At 36.7% G+C, this 23,411-nt stretch overlaps 1 protein-coding gene across 3 annotated transcripts in view; it reads right to left on the reverse strand.

Annotated features, from left to right (window-relative positions):
• PTPN4 (protein tyrosine phosphatase non-receptor type 4) overlaps positions 1–23,411 on the reverse strand; it is a 135,562-nt gene that overhangs the window by 13,439 nt on the left and 98,712 nt on the right. For 2 of the 3 annotated variants that reach the window (XM_058195629.1, XM_058195639.1), the window contains exons 15-25: positions 22,765–22,923; positions 18,811–18,976; positions 17,863–17,946; positions 17,720–17,776; positions 12,988–13,144; positions 9,377–9,543; positions 6,271–6,361; positions 6,101–6,162; positions 5,688–5,834; positions 3,777–3,905; positions 1,021–1,169 (exon numbers count right to left, since the gene is read on the reverse strand). In XM_058195629.1, coding sequence (XP_058051612.1) covers positions 1,021–1,169; positions 3,777–3,905; positions 5,688–5,834; positions 6,101–6,162; positions 6,271–6,361; positions 9,377–9,543; positions 12,988–13,144; positions 17,720–17,776; positions 17,863–17,946; positions 18,811–18,976; positions 22,765–22,923 — 1,368 coding nt within the window. The remainder of the gene's footprint in view (positions 1–1,020; positions 1,170–3,776; positions 3,906–5,687; positions 5,835–6,100; positions 6,163–6,270; positions 6,362–9,376; positions 9,544–12,987; positions 13,145–17,719; positions 17,777–17,862; positions 17,947–18,810; positions 18,977–22,764; positions 22,924–23,411) is intronic. The other variant, XM_058195648.1, reaches the window with a different exon arrangement.

Genomic DNA, 23,411 nt, shown 5'->3' on the forward strand with positions numbered 1-23,411 from the left:
ATCTGCCTGCTTCCAATTGGGTAAGTAACTGGGGGAGGGGGAGCTTTAAAAAATAGTTAACTGAGTTTTTTTAAAGGAGTTTTTTTTAGACAACAATTTAAAGTTAAGAAAGTTTTAAATTTAGCTGCTTTTATCTAAAAAATATAAATAAAATAAAATAATAAAATAAAATATTTGTGCAACTTTCGGAGTTTTGGTGTGTTTCTGTAGTGTTTCACTCTAACTATATAAACACACAAAATTTCACAAAGCTGTATGTGGCATTGTGTGTGTGTGTGTGTGTGTCAGTTGTGTTGTGTTGTGTGTGTAAAGTGTGAAAGTTGGGTTTTTGAGCTTTTTGTGGCTGTGTGAGGTTCCTGCTTGTTGCAGGGGCCATTCTGGGTGAAGTGCAGCTGCTTTTACATTGTGTGTGAATCTGTTGTGTTGTATATGTGTAAAGTATGAAAGTTGGTTTTTGAGCTTTTTGTGGCTGTGTGAGGTTCCTGCTTGTTGCAGGGGCCGTTTTTTGGGTGAAGTACAGCTGCTTTTACATTGTGTGTGAGTCAGTTGTGTTGTGTGTGTGTAAAGTGTGAAAGTTGGTTTTTGGTACCTCTTATTGTTTTGTGTACTTTGTTTATTATTTTTATTATTTATTGTTATTGGCCGTGCCCACCCGGTCACCTGACCACCAAGCCACTCCCACCAATTAAGCCACGCCCATAGAATCGGTAGGGAAAATTTTTAGATTTCACTCCTGGGTCACATGATATTTTATTTTATGACCACATTGCTTAGTGACAGAAATTCTGGTACCAAGTGTGGTCAAAGGTTATGGGCTCTCTGTATCCATTGCAACACAGGATACTCAAAAGTAACTAAGAAATATATTATTGACTATTACCATATTTAATTGCTTATCTCAATATCATCCTAACTTTTGTGTGTCCCACATCATTAGTCAGAACATTTCACAATGAAATAACATTATCAGTTAACAGCATTGGAAAAGATGCCACAGGAATTTCCATAATGACTGAATACCTGCAATGGACAATAACAGGTTCTTCTTTCCCAGCCCTTCTTTTCCGGACAAGACATACAAAATCTAAGAAATCACTGGAATCATCAGGAACTCCATGATCAGGCCATGCTACGTACTGGATCTGAGTGAGCGGACGATCCTCATTTTTCTATTGAGACACAATATTTTCTCTGAAATAAATCAGCATTCAATATTCTCCTAACGCATATGTAACTTTTGAAGTAAATTCTGCACCAGTGTTTCAGTTCAAGCGTATAATTGGTTTTACAATATTATAATTTACAATCATTACAATCTCTGCCTTATCCTCTCTATGATTTTGCATTTCATGCCAGGTCATGTCATATGCCACATGACACTAATAACTCAAAACACTGGTGCAGAATTTTTAAAGAATAAGAAATTTGGATTTCCATTTTTTTCAGGGCTATCATGACTTTGACCTGTCATTAAACGAACAAACCTCTCTCTATGAGGTCCTGGTTAGTTTCCTTAGCTTATGTCTAAATCTAACTTTTGTACTGCTAATATTAATGTGCTTTTCTTGTTACTACTACCATTAATAGATGTGTTTAAACATCAGCATTTCTTATTCTTTAAAAATTCTGCATCAGTGTTTTGAGTTATTAGTGTCATGTGGCATATGACATGACCTGACATGAAATGCAAAATCATAGACAGGATAAGGCAGAGATTGTAATGATTGTCAATTATAGAATTGTAAAACCAGTTATACGCCCTGAGCTGATTTTAGATTAGAATTTATAAAGTTCCCTTTAGAGATAAAACTGAAAAAGTAGGCTTTGGTATTCATAGGGATTGCATACCAACATTCACACATGAATAACAAAATCAATTCAAAACTCACTCAGCCTATGAGAAAAGAGATAATCTAGTTCTGGAGCACTTCAGTGTTTCTAAAGTTATCAACACTTCAGCTTTCTTCAGTCTGTGATAAGAGACCAGTGCAGCACTTATCTTTTTCTTTCACCTCAAAGCCACAGAAAATGTTGGTTTTGCATTTTGACCATGACCAGCTGTTATAAGTGTAATTACATTTGTAAAACATCTTGTAAGAAAATGTTCCCTTCTATTTCCCCCCCTTGAAGTGAGTGCATGGCCCAAGTATTCAATGAACACCTGTGACTAAAGATCAAGAACCTAAATTTCCTCCCTCCTAGGCCGAAGGCTCTGAAGGCAAAATGTTTCTGTGTTCAAACAGAAAGGCATGTGTATTTTCAGATTACACTGCTGAGCGGCATGTTCCTCTGTCCACAGGTAGAAGGCCTTTTCCATCTATTTCAGATGGGAAGTAGATGAACAGAACAGACCCTTATGGATAATGGCTTTCTTCTTTGTTTATGAAACAGATAGCAGATTCAGTGATTTTTGTAATGCTTCAAAACAGATGTTGTGCTCTTACATCTACTTCTTCAAGAGTAACACCTTTCAGCAGAGCATTTCCAAATACATACACTATATCATACATGTATATAACATACATATATATAATTAACTGTATATCAGTCAATTATTGCAGGAATCACAAAACTATATGAAGTAAGTATGTTACATCTCAAAACTTTCATATATGAAAACTAAAAAACTATAATAAATGAAAAAAATATATCAAATTTTGAAAGGCCCCTTCAGACTACAGGTAGTCTATACTTATAACCACAACTGGGACCGGAATTTCAGTTGCTAAGTGACACAGTTAACTGAGTCATCACTTAACAAAAGCTGACTTTACATCCATTTTTACTTGTTAGTTGTTAAGTGAATCACTATAATCTTTAAGCAATTTACTCTGGTTGTTAAGCAAATCTGGGTTCACCAATTTATTTTTGCTTGTCCAGAGCCAGCTGGGAAGGTTGCATATCATGACTGCATGAGCGCAAGATGCGGCAAACCATTGTAAATGCAAGCTGGTTGCCAAGTATTTGAATTTCCATTTCCAGGGCTATCATGACTTTGAACTGTCATGAAACGAACAGTCATATGATCTCTCTCTATGAGGTCCTGGTTAGTTTCCTTAGCTTATGTCTAGATCTAACTCTTGTTACTGCTACCATTAATAGACCTGTTTAAACATCAGTATTTCTTATTTTTAAAAAATTATTTTTGCAATAAATAGCAAAATAATTAAAATCTAATCTCTGATAATGTATTTGTTTGAAATAAAATATTAGCAATAATATGCTAATGATTTAGAACTCTCTCCATTGTGACAGGGGAAAAAAAAGTCAAAATGATATAGAAAAAATGAAGTTATATGGTGAGTTGACTTCCAAGAGAAACACTAGACCAAGGGTGTCAAACTTGTGTTGTCATGTGATGTATCAGGACTTTATTCCCCTTCGGTAAACTGGGCGGGGCGGAACCAACAGATGATGCATCCGGCTCGCAAGTTTGACACCTAGCACTAGACTATCAGGAAGTAAACAATTCCCAAGTCAAGAATCAACTCAGACAACAAACTGACAGTAAACAACAGGCTAATCAAGGAACCAGCCATCCCATCCCACCCACACTGACAGTGCAAGCCATTGGTATATAAATGAGAACCAACTGCATTCCTTTCTAGAAATGATGATATTAGTTAGTTTGGTAATGAAACATCTGCAAGAAAACAACCAAATTCAGAGAACACCAAGGAACCACAGTTCAACTAGGAGCTAGAAATACTCTCTTCCTCAGTTGCATTCAATTAATGGATTTCACAAAATTGGATCAATTAGACTGAATGTCTCACCTCCAAGTTAAATAATGTCATCTCCCTGAAGACATAGGCAGGATTTCCTTCTTCTGAATGACAGGTGACTTGGAAATTCCCATATAAAGAGCTTCCGCCAGGCTCTGGCCAGTATTGATGACATTTTACCTAAAGTTAACAGATTATTATTATTGCTGTTGTGGTTCGTCACACTACATTCAGACTGGATTTGGTATTTTTATCCACCTCTCAAATCCTTCCCAGAGAGCTGAGATAGGCAGATTATGTTGTTTGTTGGTGTTAAAGGTATCAGGATATAAGCAGTTCCAAGTAAAGCTGCTTTTTGCAACTGATTGTTGTTGTTGTTGTTGTTATTATTATTATTATTATTGCTACTGCTACTAAAAAGGTTTTTACACACAAGTAGTCTTCATAGAACATAACTGAGCCTGGAATATGATGTAGATGATGCAAGTCACTTTTAGAAACTAGTGGTATAAAGTAAAAATAAAAAGTAAATAGTAATGAATTTTTATATTCCTCAGATGACCAATCCTAGTGACAGCTGTGTTAGATTTGGTTTAACTGGATAAAATTCTTTCATATTTTATAAGTACATTAAATATAGGAACCCGTGCTTTTCAACTGGTTGGAAACTGATTGGCATTATTATTACTTATCCTCATAATACTGATTTTTTTTTGTTTTTATTAGCATTTGCTTGCAAGTGCAGGGTTTTTTTTTGGGGGGGGGGGTGTCAAACAAGTATTGATCCACTGATTGCAACAGGAATTGACCGATTGGCTTGTCACCCAAGCCTGAGTGATTCATGGGCTGAGTGTGACTGCTCCAAAGTAACTCAGACTGCTTTCATGCCTAAGGTGTAACTAGAACTCATAATTTCCTGGTTTCCAGCCTGGTGCCTTCATCATTACACCAAACTGGCGCTCCATCACAATACTAAATTTGATATCACTAATTTGTTCATTCTGCAACATGTTGCTCAAAGCAGTTACTAATAAATGGAAGGCTCAGCATAAATATTATTAAATATAGACTGTATAAGCATTCACATTCTTGAAAAGGTTTTAAAAAAAGCAGATAACTAGTACTGGTCTTAGCCCCCTCCAAAATCTTTTAAAAATACAATAGCATTATTGTCTTTCTAAATGTTATCCAAGAACTAACTCAGTACACTTTCTAGAGTAGGCTAAAGAAAAAAAAAAGTCATTTGTAAAAATGTCCTTTGAGAAAATTTTCTCTGAACATGCAAACTGTAGTAATATATTACAAGAGTTCTCACAGATAAAAATCCTTAATATTTTTTTGATTCCAGAGGAACAACCAGAATATTCAATCAACACGTAAAGCTGTAACTAATGCAATGTCTTAAGATTACTTTTTGAACTGAATGGCTCGGCTAAATCATATATTTTAGACCTGAACATTCAGAAGTTTCAGGCTAACTCATAACTTGTTATTTTAAAACTTATACTTAAACTAAGAATTAATTTTCTATTCTTAATACTTACTTAATTTATACTTAATTACTCAATTTATAATTTCTTTTGACAACCTTCCTGGAAATGTATGGCATGAGTCCACTTTTTCTAGCAGTGAATGTTTCTAAAGAGTGAATAGTACATAGTTCTAAACAGTATACTGCAGCAATTTATCTTAACATGGGATCATGGCAAAATAACATGCCGTTTTCCTCTGTTTTAATATAGAGCTATGGCATACCATAATAGCACCATTATAAAATGTGATCTATATTGCACAATTTTACCTCATTCAATTTGAGAAAATTATTAAAAATGATCGACACCAATATTTAATCAAGTAATAGTTCAATCTCAAATATTGACACAGTTTAAAAAGAACAAATTTCCAAATGGAAGCCAGCCTCTTGGCATCTATTAGTTGTAAAAGTTACAATTGAGGACTTACTCTGCCCCTTTCCACTTGAGTGGTTAACATAACAACCATCGAGGAGCTTTGTTCCCAGGTCATCTGCCAAAAATCTGGGCAAGTGTTGGGCAAAGGACCTTGACAGGCAATGTATTTATTGATTATACTAGAAGAAGGAATTTCCATCTAAAAATAAAGAGATTTGCAAAAAACATTTAGAAATGTCAAAACTTTGCATGCTTTTAATTAGATCAAACTTCATTTCAAGAGAAGGCTAGAAAATATATTAAAATATGTGCAAGAGTTTCTGCATGTATAGTGAATGCAGGAACTTTGACCACTGGATAACTTATTGAAGTAAATCAGATAATTTCTATAGTTTTTATATCTAAAATGTTGAGCTATTTTCCCTTGGAAACAAGAAATAAAGAAAAATATAAATGTCAACTCACATTTATATAATTTGCATTGATGTAATCATCATTACTGTTTAAAATGACCCGTGTAGCATCATCTGAAATAAAGACAAATAAATGTTTGTTTTAATTAATTAAAAATTCTTTGTAATTTTCCAAATGACAATTAAGGCAATATGTTTACTTACACATAAGAAAGTACTTACAAGGCGAAATGTCTCTGTATCTATTTTTGGAAATATTTTGAGGTAATTTGGCACAAGACATTGTCATCCCAGGCTTCTTCCTATAAAGTTGCTAAATAGCAACAAATGATTAGATAACAAAAATAGAATATCAGTAATGAGACAGCATGTGCAAGTAACATAACAATTCACAATATGTTCCTGCTTGCCTATATATTATAAAGTAGAATCAATCTACCTACCTACCTATCTATTTTTGTTTATTGTATTTAAATTGCACTACAAGTTAAAGACCCTTAATTGTATGTAATAAAAACATTTAGATTTTCAAAAATACAAAAATAAAAAATGGCATCAGTCCCTGAACGCTATAGGAATACCTGTTTTAAGTTGTTTGTGGATGGCAATTAGGAACGAGGCCAACCTAATTTCAGCCAGGAGACCTTTCAAAAAGCCATCACTGTCACTGAGAAGCAACACCTCCTGATCTCTGTCTCTTTCACTTCCTGAGAGTGGGGACCCACCAGCTATTTCTTCTGAAATAATCATATTGTCAACTTTGGAAGCCATATTAAGCTGGAAGCTTCCATGCTGCCACTTTCTCATGTGTGGGAAAGTAGGAGGGGGGATTTAGTAGTGGGATTGTCTTTAGACATAATAGCATTCTTCCTGTTGGTCAAGGTCAGGCCGATCCTGCATCTGGAGAAGGAGTGGTTGGAGTGCTGTCTCAAGGTGGGACGGATGGTGATTGGAGGATGTGATAGACTGAGGAGTGAGGGTATGGTTTTGGGGGTTTTGATCTACTGAGGGAAAACCCGGACCTCTCAGATTCAGGTTTTCCCAGATGTGCCAGTTTACCTATTCTAGTAAATAGAACTTTGAAAATGCTTGCTTCAGAGTTTTTACTTGGAGTTGGGTTTTTTTCTGGAGCACTGACATTAACCTGAATCAGTTTGGGCTGATTCTAATTGGGAAAGGTGGTCCTAAACATAACCTGATGATAAGCCTTAAAAAGCTTTATAAATTAAAACTAATGTTTTAATTTTCACTCAAAAGTTTATTGGTTCACAGCAAAGTCTTGTATAAGACTTTTGGACTTCAACTCCCAGAGTCCTCAGCCAGCAAAGCTGGCTGAGGAACTCTGGGAGTTGAAGTCCAAAAGTCTTAAAGGACCAAGTTTGACACCCTGGTCTAGACTATTTGCACCTTCTGAGTGGTTTTTAAAGACAGCTCCAAGTACAATATGTTACAATAGTCCAGATGGATGGTGATAATGGCATGAAACACTGTAAGGTCCTCCCACACAAGATAGGCCACTATTGTAGCATTTCTCTCTGTTCCCTCCCATTCATCTGAACAGATGTGGCCTTTTCGCAATGTCAGATATTAGATAACAAAAATAGAATATCAGTAATGAGACAGCATGTGCAAGTAACATAACAATTCACAATATGTTCCTGCTTGCCTATATATTATAAAGTAGAATCAATCTACCTACCTACCTATCTATTTTTGTTTATTGTATTTAAATTGCACTACAAGTTAAAGACCCTTAATTGTATGTAATAAAAACATTTAGATTTTCAAAAATACAAAAATAAAAAATGGCATCAGTCCCTGAACGCTATAGGAATACCTGTTTTAAGTTGTTTGTGGATGGCAATTAGGAACGAGGCCAACCTAATTTCAGCCAGGAGACCTTTCAAAAAGCCATCACTGTCACTGAGAAGCAACACCTCCTGATCTCTGTCTCTTTCACTTCCTGAGAGTGGGGACCCACCAGCTATTTCTTCTGAAATAATCATATTGTCAACTTTGGAAGCCATATTAAGCTGGAAGCTTCCATGCTGACACTTTCTCATGTGTGGGAAAGTAGGAGGGGGGATTTAGTAGTGGGATTGTCTTTAGACATAATAGCATTCTTCCTGTTGGTCAAGGTCAGGCCGATCCTGCATCTGGAGAAGGAGTGGTTGAAGTGCTGTCTCAAGGTGGGACGGATGGTGATTGGAGGATGTGATAGACTGAGGAGTGAGGGGATGGTTTTGGGGGTTTTGATCTACTGAGGGAAAACCCGGACCTCTCAGATTCAGGTTTTCCCAGATGTGCCAGTTTACCTATTCTAGTAAATAGAACTTTGAAAATGCTTGCTTCAGAGTTTTTACTTGGAGTTGGGTTTTTTTCTGGAGCACTGACATTAACCTGAATCAATTTGGGCTGATTCTAATTGGGAAAGGTGGTCCTAAACATAACCTGATGATAAGCCTTAAAAAGCTTTATAAATTAAAACTAATGTTTTAATTTTCACTCAAAAGTTTATTGGTTCACAGCAAAGTCTTGTATAAGACTTTTGGACTTCAACTCCCAGAGTCCTCAGCCAGCAAAGCTGGCTGAGGAACTCTGGGAGTTGAAGTCCAAAAGTCTTAAAGGGACCAAGTTTGGACACCCCTGGTCTAGACTATTTGCACCTTCTGAGTGGTTTTTAAAGACAGCTCCAAGTACAATATGTTACAATAGTCCAGATGGATGGTGATAATGGCATGAAACACTGTAAGGTCCTCCCACACAAGATAGGCCACTATTGTAGCATTTCTCTCTGTTCCCTCCCATTCATCTGAACAGATGTGGCCTTTTCGCAATGTCAGATATTAAAGAACAAACAAATGAATAAAACTGAAAGTGCAGTCCTGCAAAAATAAACTATCTGCCTCTGCCTTAAAAGCATACAGTTTAGATTACACCAAGCTACTATCTGATCTACATTTGCAGATCTACATTTAAATATGCTTTGTAATGGATACAGATATAGATTTGTAGTAACTCTGTACTCACTGAATAATAATATTCTTATTTTATTCAATTGGGAATATATAAAATACTAGCTAGGGAACGTTCAGAGAAGTGTCCATTTATTAAAAAGTTTTTCTTCAATGTGAGGACTTAGATTAATTGGATAATTATGCTATCCTAAAAATTAAAAAAAATTCTAAAAAAATAATTTTGATGAAGCAATGCAAATTGTTTGCCAGGTATTACTTAACCTAAATTGAACCTGTGGCTTTTTAAAAATCCAAAATTCTCAACTAGAAGGTGCACAGACAAACATAAACTCTAGAAATACATTACTTACATCAAACTGAGCCAGGACTGTTCCAGTGATAAGCCCTTCCGCTAGTTGAAACATTGATTCTCTCAGAGCATTGTCATCCTGGTGAATTCCATCATGTGGGGCCTTGTCAGGTATGTACTGGAAATCTGGCTCACTTTCTAGCTTTTCTTCTACTACTTCGTAAACAGCTATAATAAACCAAAAGAAGCAGAATTATTAAAACAAGGAATCAAATTGTCCTGCTTGGAAACCAATATATTTAGATAATGCTTTTGTTAAAAAAGTGACATTACAGCATTGTATAAAAGATCTAAGTATTGTGAATAAAATTAGGAGTGAGGATATTAATTTTTGTTTGGATTTAAGCAGTACCTTTTTGTATACAGTATTCTGCTGCAGATGACTATTAACATATATCAGTAGAGAAACTTAGAAACATGAGCTTTGAAATAACATGAGAGAACAGAAGTAGAGCTATTTTAATACTTTACATGAGAAATCAACTGCCTTTGGCTCGCTCCATCTGATAGCCAGCTGGCAGCATACTGCTGGACTTTTTGTCTAAAATGGTACTGGTGCTTGAGCTCTTTTTCCATCTTTCTTCTCCATTTCCCCTTCTTTGGATAGTCCATTTTAGACTGGAAACTGGGAGACAGTGACTGATCAGCACTAAGCTAGAAAGCAGGAGCCTGTAAGTTCAAGTCCCGTCTTAGCCATGAAAATCTACATCTCAGATCTTGACCTTTCTATAGGTAGGCCTTGATTTTGATCTGCAATCAAGTATCCTGATACTAAGGAACGTGGGATCTTTCCCAGCTCTTCCTCATAGGGTTTACTTATGAATCACCACTATCTATCATGGAGCCTTCAGCTACTTCTTCAAACTTCTCTGCAAAGCAATAATAAAGCTTACGAGATATAAACTTTTGACTGACAAAACGATCTACATCATTTAGCCATATGCCATTTATTCTGTATCTAAGCTCAGTCTTTATCTTCAGCTAGAAAAATATTGGAACAAACTAGACATCATACAGGTTATCAGGACCTGCTTGTGAAGAGTACAGGACTCCAGAGTCTTTGAAAGGCTCCCTGCAGCATTGCCAACTATGAAATCCAGATGACTCGGGGCACTCTATATCCTTATAGTCTTGAAATCTGCTTCAGAGGATTCCTTTAACCCTTTATAATGGATCTGGGAATCACACAGTAGAGAAGCATCTCCCACCCAAGATTTGAGCAGATAAAAAGAAAGGATGTCATTTTTACTAGATGTCATGGTATTATCATTTAGCAATTATGCTCCATATGTTTCCTGTCTGAAACAGTTGCGTTTGACACTTATGTGCCAGACAGTATTTGTGGAAAACAAGCATATTTTATTAGTACTGGTTAGAACAAAAACAAAACTGAAAAAAAATGTGGAGGAGGAAATTATGATTTTTTGTTTTTTAATTTGAAACTCTTTCAATTAAACTAATGCTGCTTTTAGCACAGTTTGGCAAGTTAAAATAGAATACATAATCAAGTTTCTTTCTAATGGCCACAATATAGAAAACTGAATTCAAAACACATACACAAATAATGGATTAAAATTATACTCTCTTGCTTGTTGACCTAGTGCAGCAATTTCAACCTACTTAGTTCTTTGAATTTCTGGTTATATTTTTCTACTAAATGTTCCTATACTGTCACTGAGCAATAAACCAGAATTAAGTATCTTATACTCAGCCAACAAGATGCCACAATGGATTACACAGAAGCTCATTAAGAAAATGTTATATTCATCTGGCTTAGAGAAAAAGTTAAAAATGAGATACTTAAATGTAAAATGCACTGGTTCAGACTATAAGTCACATTAGGTTCAATGAGGCTTGCTTCCAAAGAAATGAATGTAAGACAACATTCTTAATTTTGGAACACTAACTGCCCAAAGCTAAAGCAGCTATAAAAAGTAAAGGAAGTTTTCTTTTTAAAAAGTGGAAATTTTGCCAAAATGATGAAAGCACAAAGCTCTGTAACTTTCATTGAAAACAATAAGATGAGCAACAATATATTGGTACAAATAATAAAAGAAACAATTATGAAAAGATCAGAAGCAGGAAATAGACAAGAAAGGCAGTTCTCAAAGGATAAAAAAACTTAAAAAAAATAATAGAAATAACTATTAGAAACAAATGCATTCAAAATATTTATAATTTCTAGCCACTCAATTCAGTTAATATCACCAGAATAGAATAAAAAATTGTAGCAAAATGCTCCAGGGAAGTGAAATTTCTTTGGTGGAAAGACAAATAGTTCTGAACATTTTAGGGGAAAAATAACTTATGAAAAGATACATTAGATATATGCATATTATTATTAATGAATAAGCTGGAAAAGTAAAATTCTCCAGGATAGCTTTAGGTTCGGGCTGGGGAAGAAAGAAAACTTAGTCATGTATCAATTCAAGGAATACAAAGTAGCAAACCATGATGATAACTCTGGATGCACATGCTTCTTTAAACAAATTAAAGAAAATTTGTTTATAGATTGTTTAGACAGCTAAAAGAAAATCTTGTTTATAGATAAAAGATATGGGATGAAGAGATAAATGTTTGTAACTTTAGAGAGGGTAAAATTAGTAAATTTGTTTACACTTGTTGTGATAAAGATTCGAAATCATTTCTTTATATATCTCTTCTCTCTCAATTATATTCTTACTTTTCTCTTTATTCTCTTTATTCTCTTTTTCTTTCCTTTATCTTGCACTTCTTAGTTTCTCTGTACTCTCTAAGTTCAGTTTGTATATGATTTTACTATTATAATAAAAAAAATTTTTTTAAATGTATGCAGTATATAGAACTATTAAAAATTCTAAGTGGTGTTTTCGAACTAAACAATTATTCCAAAGTAATAAGGCATAAAATAAGGAGTCCATGTGGATTTTACTCCCCTAGTTGTTGTTGACTATAGAGTGTGTGTATGCTCATCTCCATTTCAGGGCCATTGAGCATCCAAATAAATTTCCATGGTCATGTGGCTACCATGACATCATGGACATAGTTACCTTCTCAATGAAGTAGTACTATTTATCTACATTTGAATATAAAGTAGTACCTATTTATCTACTTGTATTTGCATGCTTTCAAACTGCTAGGTTGGCAGCAGGTGGGGCAAGGACAGGAGTTCATCCCGTTACGTGGCACTTGGGTCTCAAACCGGGCTGCCGGCTTTCCAGCTGACAAACCTAGCATCTTAACCATTGAGCCACTACGTCACCCTAATAAAGCATAAAGATGAATGCTTAAATTCCTTCTTATATTGTGCACATTGAATTAATTTGTCATATCTAGAATGTTCAACAGTCTCAACTAGCAGATTAGTACAATTATACAATGTTCACATAACTATTTAAACATTGTGTACCCTATTAGAGGGCAAACGCTGATACAGGTATCCAGCTGATAATTTAAATTACATTAAAACTATGGGTATATAAAGACAGTAGCACTATAAATCTCACAAATGTTCTAATAAAAGAGAGGGACTGTAAAGCACTAAAAAGTGATATATAAGTCTAAGTGCTATTGCTATAAGCATAATATAACATAGAAAAAAGAGGCATGTTTTGTACAGGTAAAATTACTCACCATTGGGTCGAACTAGGAGTACAAGTTCCCCTGAGTGCCGCTCACAGCTAGCTTTAATAAACATAACAACTTGATCGTGGGTGTGTTCTGATATATCCCTGCCATTAATCAATACAACCTGATCTCCTTCATTCAAACGAGGGACACAAACATCTGCCTGCCACACAAAACAAAGTTTTATTCTAGCAGATATGAGAAGTGCCTTTTCTTTTTAAATTAACTGCTGAAAAACACAAAATGGAGATACTGAAACATTAGATATAATGCTAAATCACAGTCCAATGTACAAATGTCCATACTTGTTTAATATACTTTTCCCATTGGAGTAGTTATGGGAAAGATTTTGGAAGCTTTCACTTTTTTTTAATCAATTGCAGTTTTGTAGCAACATGTGAAAAGTAAAGCATCAAATAATACTTTATGAACTGGACTTGTTTTCACTAACCATAATTTATCAAAAACAGATTGAACTACACTTATTCAATAACAGAAGTTTTTAATATTTCCCTCATGTCTGCGTTTGAAGAGGAAAGAGTACACTCAGTATAACATCAAGTTATGTACTTCAGAGTTACACATCTAAATACAACTGTTAAATAATCCAATTTATGCCATATCAAAATAACAGACACAAAAATATTGCTTACTTATTCATTATTTACTTTTTATATTTATATATTGCCTTTTCAGAAAAAAGTTTCTGACACTTCTTTAAACTATCCTAATAAGTTCTAAAATATTTTTTTCTGTTTAAGAATAAAATTGGACACGGGAATAAGGAAAACTAAGTAGATGAGATGGATAAAAAGATAAGTCCAGGCTACCTGATGAACTGCCTTGTCCCATTATAACAAGCCCATCCTACTCATGCCAGCAGAGAGGGCCTACTTTGGGTCCTATTGATCAAAGAACTCCAGTTATTGGGATCCAGAAGAGCCTTCTCTGCCGTAGAGCCCACACTTTGGAACATCCTACCCTGTAAAGTAAGATCTGCCCTCACCCTTCTATCCTTCCACAAAAGCCTGAAAACCTGGCTCTGCTGATTGACCTGGAGATCCAAAGGAGGAGTACCACACTGGAGATGGTAGCTACTAGATTGATAGCAAACCCACTTACCCCCTCGCTATCTGCTTCCCCACCCACCTATCTTTTTTGGTTATCGTATTGATGTATTCTAATTGTGTTACTTTTTCATTGTTTATTTTATGGTTCTACTATTTTATTTCTGTTTTGTTTACACTTTCATTTTATTTCTTATTATAGTAAACCACTTAGAGTAGCTCCACGACAAGATAGGTGGCAAATACATTTAACAATAAAATAATAAAGAGGAGAAAATTGGACAGTAACTTTTCAGAATTCCCTGATGTAATCGTTTAACATATTATTCACATATCACAAACAGAAATTTTGATTGTTCACTAGCAAAGCACAGAATAATCTATTTAATACAATAGGGATTTTAACTGAACTACAATAAAGATAATCCTTTATCTATCCCTGGCCCTGATCTTTAAGGCAAATGTTACGATTAGCAGTCCCCGACTATCCTGACTTCCATCAATTTGTGTAATGTCTTTTTAAAAGAATCTAAATAAGTGGGCATCATCACATCTAAAAACATGAAAAGTGCTTATTTTTCTTTATCCATTTAAAGTTCCCAAAATTCAGTTTTATTGGAATACACCCAAATATTGTATCAAAAAGAGAGAAAACATTTTCTCTACACTTTCCATACCATTCTGAATGTTGCATCCTTAGACAATGTTCACTTTACCCACTGTGTTTCCAACACATTGATTAAGCATTACATTGGATCTTATAGAGCTGAGAAATTGGAGCAAGGTGAATATAAATACTTAAGAGTATGGTATCTGAGGGGACCTAAATATCTACAAATGTGGTCCTTGACTTACAAATGCAACTGAGATTGGATTTCTAGTAGTTAAGTTATTACGGTAGTAAATCAAAGCAACATGACCAGATTTTATATTTTTACTGATATCATTATGTGAACCATCATGAATCTATGGTCATTAAGCAAACACCATGACAACTCCTTCTTCTGAATGGTATTTTATTTTTTGCCAGAAAGAGGAAAAAACTTGATGTGACCATGGGATGCTACAACCTGATCCTAAAAGTGAGCTGATGCCAAGTGCCCAAAATATGCTCTTGTGAACGTGGGGCGGGTGTGTGTGGAAAAATAGTTTATGACATTCAGAAGTTCTTTCCAGCCATAAAGCACCTATTCTGGTTCCATTGTAATTTCAAGCAGTTATTAAACAAGGGACAATCTTGACTTTTATTACAAATTGATAAAGGTATAAAGAAGGAGGGAAATTATAAACCAAATACCAATCTACTTTTATGAGCAACTTGTTTTATGTTCCATTTTATTTTTATTTTTTAATATGCATAACCTCTAGTAACAATACAGTAAAGACCATAATATTAAGGATTACACTTAAAATGGAAAAAATTATTATATTTAATGCACTTTGCAGGTATTAGTGCTACACTCAATTCTTTTTTATATATATAAAAAAATCCTTAAAGGTTTAAGTTTCCTAACTCATCACAGTAGTAATAATCTCTGGTTAATATAAGCAGTCCTTGCTTCATAACTTCACCGATAAGTGATTGTTCAAAATTATGATGACGTTGAAAAAATAATTCTATGACTGGTCCTTGCATTTACGCCTCTCACAGCATCCCTGCAGTCAGAAGATTGAAATTCTGGCACTTCACAACCAGTGGACTGTCACAGCATCCCATGGTCACCTGACTGCCATTTCAATGCTTACAGCTGGCTTCTGACAAGTAGTCAATGGAGACACCAGCAGTAAAATCACAAGTCACAGTCTCACTTAACAGTTGTGGGTGATTTGCTTAACAACTATGGCAGCAGTGAGATCATCAGTCTCAATTATCGTCCGGTCTCCAACCTTCGCTTCGCGGCGAAGGTTGTAGAGAGTATGGTGGCATATCAGTTTCCCCTGCACCTGGATGAAACTATCTATCTAGACCCGTTCCAGTCCGGTTTCCGGCCCGGCTACAGCACGGAGACGGCTTTGGTCACAGGATGATCTCTGAGGGCCAGGGATAGGGGTTGTTCCTCTGTCCTGGTCCTATTAGACCTCTCAGCGGCTTTCGATACCATCAACCATGGTATCCTGCTGCGCCGGGTTGAGGGATTGGGAGTGGAGGCACCGCTTATCGGTGGTTCTCCTCCTATCTCTCCGACCGTCGCAGACGGTGTTGACAGGGGGCAGAGGTCGGCCCCAGGCGCCTCACTTGTGGGTGCCGAGGGGTCGATTCTCTCGCCTTCTGTTCAACATCTATATGAAGCCGCTGGGTGAGATCATCAGTGGCTTCGTGTGAGGTACCAGCTGTACGCTGATGACACCCAGCTGTACTTCTCCACACCGGCCACCCCAATGAAGCTATCAAGTGCTGTCCCGGTGTCTGGAAGCCGACGGGTCTGGATGGGGAGAAACAGGCTCAAGCTCAATCCTTCCAAGACAGAGTGGCTGTGGATGCCGGCATCCCGCACAGTCAGCTGAGTCCTCGGCTGACTGTTGGGGCGAGTCACTGGCCCCGGCGGAGAGGGTGCGCAATCTGGGCGTTCTCCTGGATGAACGGCTGTCTTTGAAGATCATTTGACGGCCGCCTCCAGGAGAGCTTTCCACCAGGTTCGCCTGGTGCGCCAGTTGCGCCTTTCTAGACCGGGATGCCTTATGCACGGTCACCACGCCTCGTGACGCCTCGCCTGGATTATTGCAATGCTCTCTACATGGGGCTCCCTTGAGGGGCATCCGAGGCTCCAGTTAGTCCAGAATGCAGCTGCGCTGGTGATAGAGGGAGCCCTCGTGGCTCCGTGTTACACCTATCCTGCGCAGACTGCACTGGCTACCTGTGGCCTTCCGGTGCGCTCAAGGTGCTGGTGACAATCTTTAAAGCGCCCATGGCATAGGGCCGGGCTATTTACGGGACCGCCTACTGCTACCAAATACCTCTCACCGACCAGGCGCCTCACAGAGAGGGACTCCTCAGGTGCCGCCAGCTAGGCAGTGCTGCCTGGCGACACCCAGGAAGGGCCTTCTCTGTGGGGCTCCCACCTCTGGAACGAACTCCTCCAGGACTTCGCCAACTTCCGGACCTCCGAACCTTTCGTCGTGAGCTTAAAACACACTTATTTATCTGCGCGGGACTGGATTAGATTTTAAAGTTATGGGTTTTAAGGGGTTTTTATTATTTATACTATTTTAAATTTGGGGCAATAGAATAAGTTTTTTAATTGTTTTTTAATCTGTATTTATATGTATTTTAACTGCTTGTGAACCGCCCTGAGTCCTTAGGGAGATAGGGCGGTATATAAATTTAAAAAAAAATAATAATAATAATAATAAATAATAAATAAAATTAGTTAAGCAAGCACCATCTTTATTACATAAATACCACTGTACCCAAATTATATAATGTATTACTTGCATCTTATAATACAATAAAATACTTTTTAAAAAAACCTAACTAGGAAGTTTAAAAGATCTTCTTTGATTAGATATATGAAGTAAATTATAATTCTTACATCCCAAGTTTCCATTTCCAGTGGTAAAATAATGCATCAGAATTCACTATTATGAAAACAGTTGTAAAGAAATAAAAAATTAAACAAAGTACTGCATGTTAAGCATATATATCATTGCAAACTTTCTCTAATCAGACTTACAGGTGTTCCGGGGGCCACCCTAGACACTATGACAGGCATCTTCTGGTCATATCCACCCTTTGAGAGAAACATAAATAATGAAAAAATGAAAAAAAAAATCTCAAAGTATTAAAGTAGCCAAAGGTATAAAAAAAAATTAATACCTTTACATTGAAACCAAATCTGCCATTTTCATCAGGTCTTATTCTGATCAGAACAAGATTGTCATGAGGAATCCCACCATTTGGCTGCAAATGAAAACAAAGTAATTTGGGTAATGAAATGTCTGTAAGAAAACAAGCAAGCTCAGAGACCACCGAGGATCCCTCAAACAAAGCATTGTTTACACTAATACCAACTTCTATTAAAGAGTCACAGCTGAATTTTAAAAAAATCTATAATTTCTAAACTCATTATTTCTTTTCTTTTGGAGCTCAATTGTTTTTCATGGAGTTATGATCATGTAAACACAAAATTACATAGGGAAGATAGAAAGAAAATATGTAATCTGATTTTCAACATACTGAGCTACGTTGGAAAAGAAACCAGCAAACCTAGGTTGACCTCTTCTGTTTCTCAGAGTCTTTCAGCTTTCTGAAACAGACTTTAGATATGTAGAGAGGAAGGAGAATCTGTTCCTCATAGACAGACATGGCTGAATGCTCAAAAACAGGGATTCAGTATTTGGGATGTAAGATAAGTGCCTGCAGATATAGTTTATCACAGTATCCCATTGCTCGGGAAGAACTGTGTGCAAAAAACAGAAATAAATATCTTTTTTCTGGACAAAATCATAGTTTTTTTGGTAAGGTTTTTCAGAGGTGATTTGCCATTGCCCCTTTCCTAGGGCTGAGAGAAAGTGGTTGGCGAAAGGTCACCCAGCTAGCTTTGTGCCTAAGGCAGGACTAAAACTCTTCTGATTTCTAGCCTGATGCCTTAACCACTACATCAAACTGTTTCACCAATACGTGGCTAGTGCAAATGTAACAAACTTGTATGTTAATACAAGTATCATTTAACAGATTTATAAATTACAATAATTGAAATCAATGTACGTAAACCCCATAGTTATTAATATATTCCAAACAAACAAGTGTGAAAAAAACCCTTACAGTAGATTTTTCAGGAGACGAGGAAGAATCATCATCATATGTTTCATTTATATGGTTATCCAATTCTATCTGTGAATGTGAATAATGAATTTGGTTCCAACTATTCTTTTTAGATTGTTTAGGTGGCAGTGCAGGTGGTTGGCCATCTATAGGGGTCTCTTGAGACCTATATATAACATGAGAAAATAAAAAGACATTTTGAAAACTTATTTACATGTTAAAAAAGAATGCATCTGTAAGACAACTTCAGAATATGGGTGTGTGAATTTTATTACAAGTCTTCAGCAATCGACGTAAATGACCAACAGAATAGAAGACAGTATCTAAATGTAACATAATTAGAAGCTAAATGGGGGGGGGAGGGAGTTTCCTATTTGTTTCTGCCCACTGCAGTCCACTATATCTTTGAGAAGAATTTCTTAGAAAAACCAAAAGACCCAAGAAGGCTTCATGTAGGCCGTAAGGCATTGCAGTGGGAAGAAATCAGGTAGATATAGTTTATAGTAGAGCTGTAATGTCTGCATATAATTTATCAAAATCTAGACCAGACTTTCAGTGAAAACACTAATTTTTGCATATTGTTTATATTAATGATTCCAACTGCAAAATAGGAACTTGCAATAAAATGTTATTTTGTGCTCATGCTGTTTCATACTGTTTTATTTCCCTTCACTTCAGTATCCAAATCTAGTCAGTTTTCCAGTCCCACTTAATATGTACAGTTGTTCTTAAATTATAGATTTTTCCTTTTTCTTTCAGTTTATGTGCAGGTATGTATGTCTATACTTCTGAGCTATAGTAATTCCTATACATAGTCTATACATAGTAATTCCTTTCTCTTGAAAAGGATGGTTTCTGCCTAAGTATTGACAGACATATACACAGGAAGAAGGCTTCATAATACACTTATTTGTAGAAAGTCCCCCCCCTTAAAAAATATATACTATTTTAATTAATATTCTTAAATTAAAAATGTAAAATTAAAATTAGAGTCAACAGAAATAATTCTTTTTGATATAGAATTATTCTATATACAGTATATTAGAGAAAGAATTTTGTTCTAAAGCTTAATTCTGCCACTTTCTATTAGGCCACATATATATATGCTTTATATTCTACTACAGGGTTTCCAATAATATTTTAAACACCCAGTTTATCATATACTTGCATGACAAAGAATGGTTGATTTCCTTTCATTAGGAAAATCATCTGGGTTCCCCGTTTGACATTTTCCAAAGGGGGGACAGATATTAATGCTATTTGTCGCAATCTCAGATTAAATGACAGATCAGTGTTTCCAGATATGCTCAGGAGGAATGGGAAGGGGAAGGAAAAGCACAAACGGTTACACTATAAACCAGGTGTGACAGATTATCCAATCACACCTATATCCACCGTTATTGAAATCCTAATGCACTAATAGAAATCTTTATGAAGTATCTTGTAAAAAACAACGTTCAAAGTTGACCTGATAATATACTATTATTTTGCAATTTGACAAGTCTGTACAGTAATTAATCTATAGTTTACACAAGTTGCTAGAAATTCACGTATCTAAAGTCTTAATGACAATGTATTTGTTCACACCGCAAAACTGACAATTTCAATACCATTCCCACAATAGCATATTCAAATAAAAATAACCAAGGTTGTCACTGACTCGTTTTCAGACTCATTTAAATTAGCAGGCTTATGAGTTCATTATTCCCATATAGAAATGCAAGGTACAAATGATTTCATATGTTGCTACTGATTTACAAACCAGTATGCATTACTTAGCAACTGTTCTTCTCAATTTTAATGCTATGGAACATTTCCATTACAACATAATATCCAGGATATTATCATGTTTAAATCCTTTCTTTTTCAAACTGATACGGTAGACAAAATTTATAACATATACGCAAAACTGGACTAATATAATACTATGGTTCCAAGTGTAATACATTGTAATATATTACCATAATAAGTGTGAGGATTAAGAACAAACTAGAAAAAAACTTCCTAATTTTATATTTGTCCAGTTAGCTATTAATTTCCTTTGAATGTTTAAAACAATGGATGTATACTGTGTTTCCCTGAAAATAGGACATGACCCGAAAATAAGGCCAAGCCTGATTTTTGTGGTGGGCCTAAATATATGCCCTCCTCCAAAAATAAGCCCCCCCTTCTCTCACACACACACGTCCCTTACCCCACCCCCAGACCTCCCAAGGCAGCCACATCCCTGCAAACCCCTGCGTCCTCGCCCCTTTCGCTGCCCGCAGCACTGACTGTAGACCTCGAGCGCTGGCTCCTGCTCCATGGTGGCTCTTACCCCCACGCCCAGGCATAGCCTGCATTACCAAGCACCCGTCAAAGCAGCCCCAGAGCAAGCATCGCCTCCCCGGGCTTCCTTTGCAGGGTGGCCACTGGCAGCCAAGCTCAGCCGCAGGCGAGGAGTGTTGGCCATGGTTGGGTCAGCTGAGCTGTGTCTGTCAGTATTGCCCTCGGCACGGCTGCCCGGTGTCTCACTGCCGGGCACCTGGAAAGAGTAAACTGGACCTGCGGGCTCGCCGGCGGGTGCTCTGGTCAGTCAGCACTTGGGCAATCGGAACGGAGAGGAGCGGGGGGCAGGGAAGGTGAGGCTCAGGCCACCATCACCATAGCGTGGGAAGCACACTCCCAGAGCGGCCACTGCCCTGGCTGGGGTTTGGAAGCTGTAGAGGTAGAGTTTGGGGGAGAGAAAGAAAGATTTCTGCTGCTTCTTCTTTTGGCTGCATGCAAGGAAAGCAGCAGAAACAGCTACCTGAAGCTACCTCTGCGGCTTCCAAACCCCAGCCAGGGCAGCAGTTGCTCTGGGAGTGTGCTTCCCACTCTATGGTGACAGCTGGAGCTGGAGTCTGCAGGGAGAGCTGGCCTAGGCTGTGGCTTCCACACGGGTGCTGGCGCTGGTGGCATTGGCTATGAGCTCAAGGACCTGGTGCTCACCGCCTTTGCCCACATCAGAGTGGTGTGGCGCACGAGCAGGGGTGGGGACAAGCACTTGTGTGGCTTGGTGACTTTGGAGGGCTCGCGTTCTACACACACATCCCGCGGGAGGGGAGGGGTTTGATGGTGCGCAAAGGGAGCCTCTCTCTGCCAGATTCCCGGCTGTGAATGCGCAGGTTGCCCGGGCCTCCTGCACCCCCAAAATAATAAGACCACACCCCCCCGATAATAAGGCCAAGCCCTTATTTCAGCGTTCAAAAGAAAATAAGACCATGTCTTATTTTCAGGGAAACACGGTAAGTAAATAGTTTGAGTAAAAGTAGCTTTCTGTATTGGTTCTTTCAACAATGTGCATAATCAAATAAAAAAAATGAAAACTTCCTATTCATCTAAGTGCTATGTCACACAAATCTGATACTGTGTCTTCCAATGTTACTATATCTCTTAAGCACAAGTAATTATTAGTACAATATATATGGATTCTACTAATTTTTCTAACAACTTCCTTAAAAGTTTAAATCTGTGGTATTCTAACACACTAATATTGAGTCATGACCCATTTTATTCAAGGGAAAAATGAGAAATCATTTCTAATAATTGTTTAATGCATATTTAATATTTATATGGCTATTTGAATGTGCTATTTTACATTGTTTAAAAATATTTACAGAACTATAAGGTAGATAAGTATTATCCCCAACAGCACAAATGTGTGTGTGTGTGTGTATACATGTGAGAGAGAGAGAGTTGCTAGATTGCTTATATGAAGCTACCTTATAAATTTATGAGATTTGCTATTATTATGCTATATATTTATATTCTATATGAAATTAGATCCTTTATGATCTTGTTTTTTACTTACAAAGTATAATTAAATATAAAAATGAGATCTGCCAACCTTATAGCTTTATGGAAGAAATATCGAAAAACTATATGTTATAGCAGTACAAAATGTCTTTGCAGGATTACAAAAATCAAACTTACGGTGATGATTCTAGAATTATACTATTGGCCTGTGTAGAAGAAGGCGACCGATGATTTGCAAATACCTCACTGGGTGAAGTATGGATTACACGGTCTACTAAATGTCCAACTGAAGATGGCCGTAAACGGTTTCCCTCTTGAGTAAATGTGGAGTTGCGACTGAGCATGGAAAGAACAGTTATTCATTAACCTATTAGTAAAAATTTGTAAGTTCTGTGCTTTACCAGCTTTTCTAACAAATAATCAAATCAGTTTCTATAAATGCTACTGCTTGCACTCCTAAATGCATGCTCTCCATTGGTGTGAAAAACAGTCAATTAGTAATAGTAAAACAATGTTTGTAAGAAATATGATATTAGAAATCAGTAAGACATTTGTAACCACAGTACTGAAGGCTATCTGTAACACTAACTGACGCCCATATAAATAATACATATGTGGCATGCATCAATAGATAAGGAACCAACATGAATCCTAAATTGTGTCCTAATATTACAGCCATTACACCAGTACAATTATTATTTTCCTTCTGAAGGATTTTTGCAAGATATATATTTAAATAAAATTTAAAAAAACCCTGGTCTCCTTCCTTTTCATGTAGCTTGCTAGAAAAAGAGGAAACTGAAAAACAGCCACACAAAGAATAA

This window comes from Ahaetulla prasina, chromosome 1 (assembly GCF_028640845.1).
Source record: "Ahaetulla prasina isolate Xishuangbanna chromosome 1, ASM2864084v1, whole genome shotgun sequence".
Lineage (NCBI taxonomy): Eukaryota > Metazoa > Chordata > Lepidosauria > Squamata > Colubridae > Ahaetulla > Ahaetulla prasina.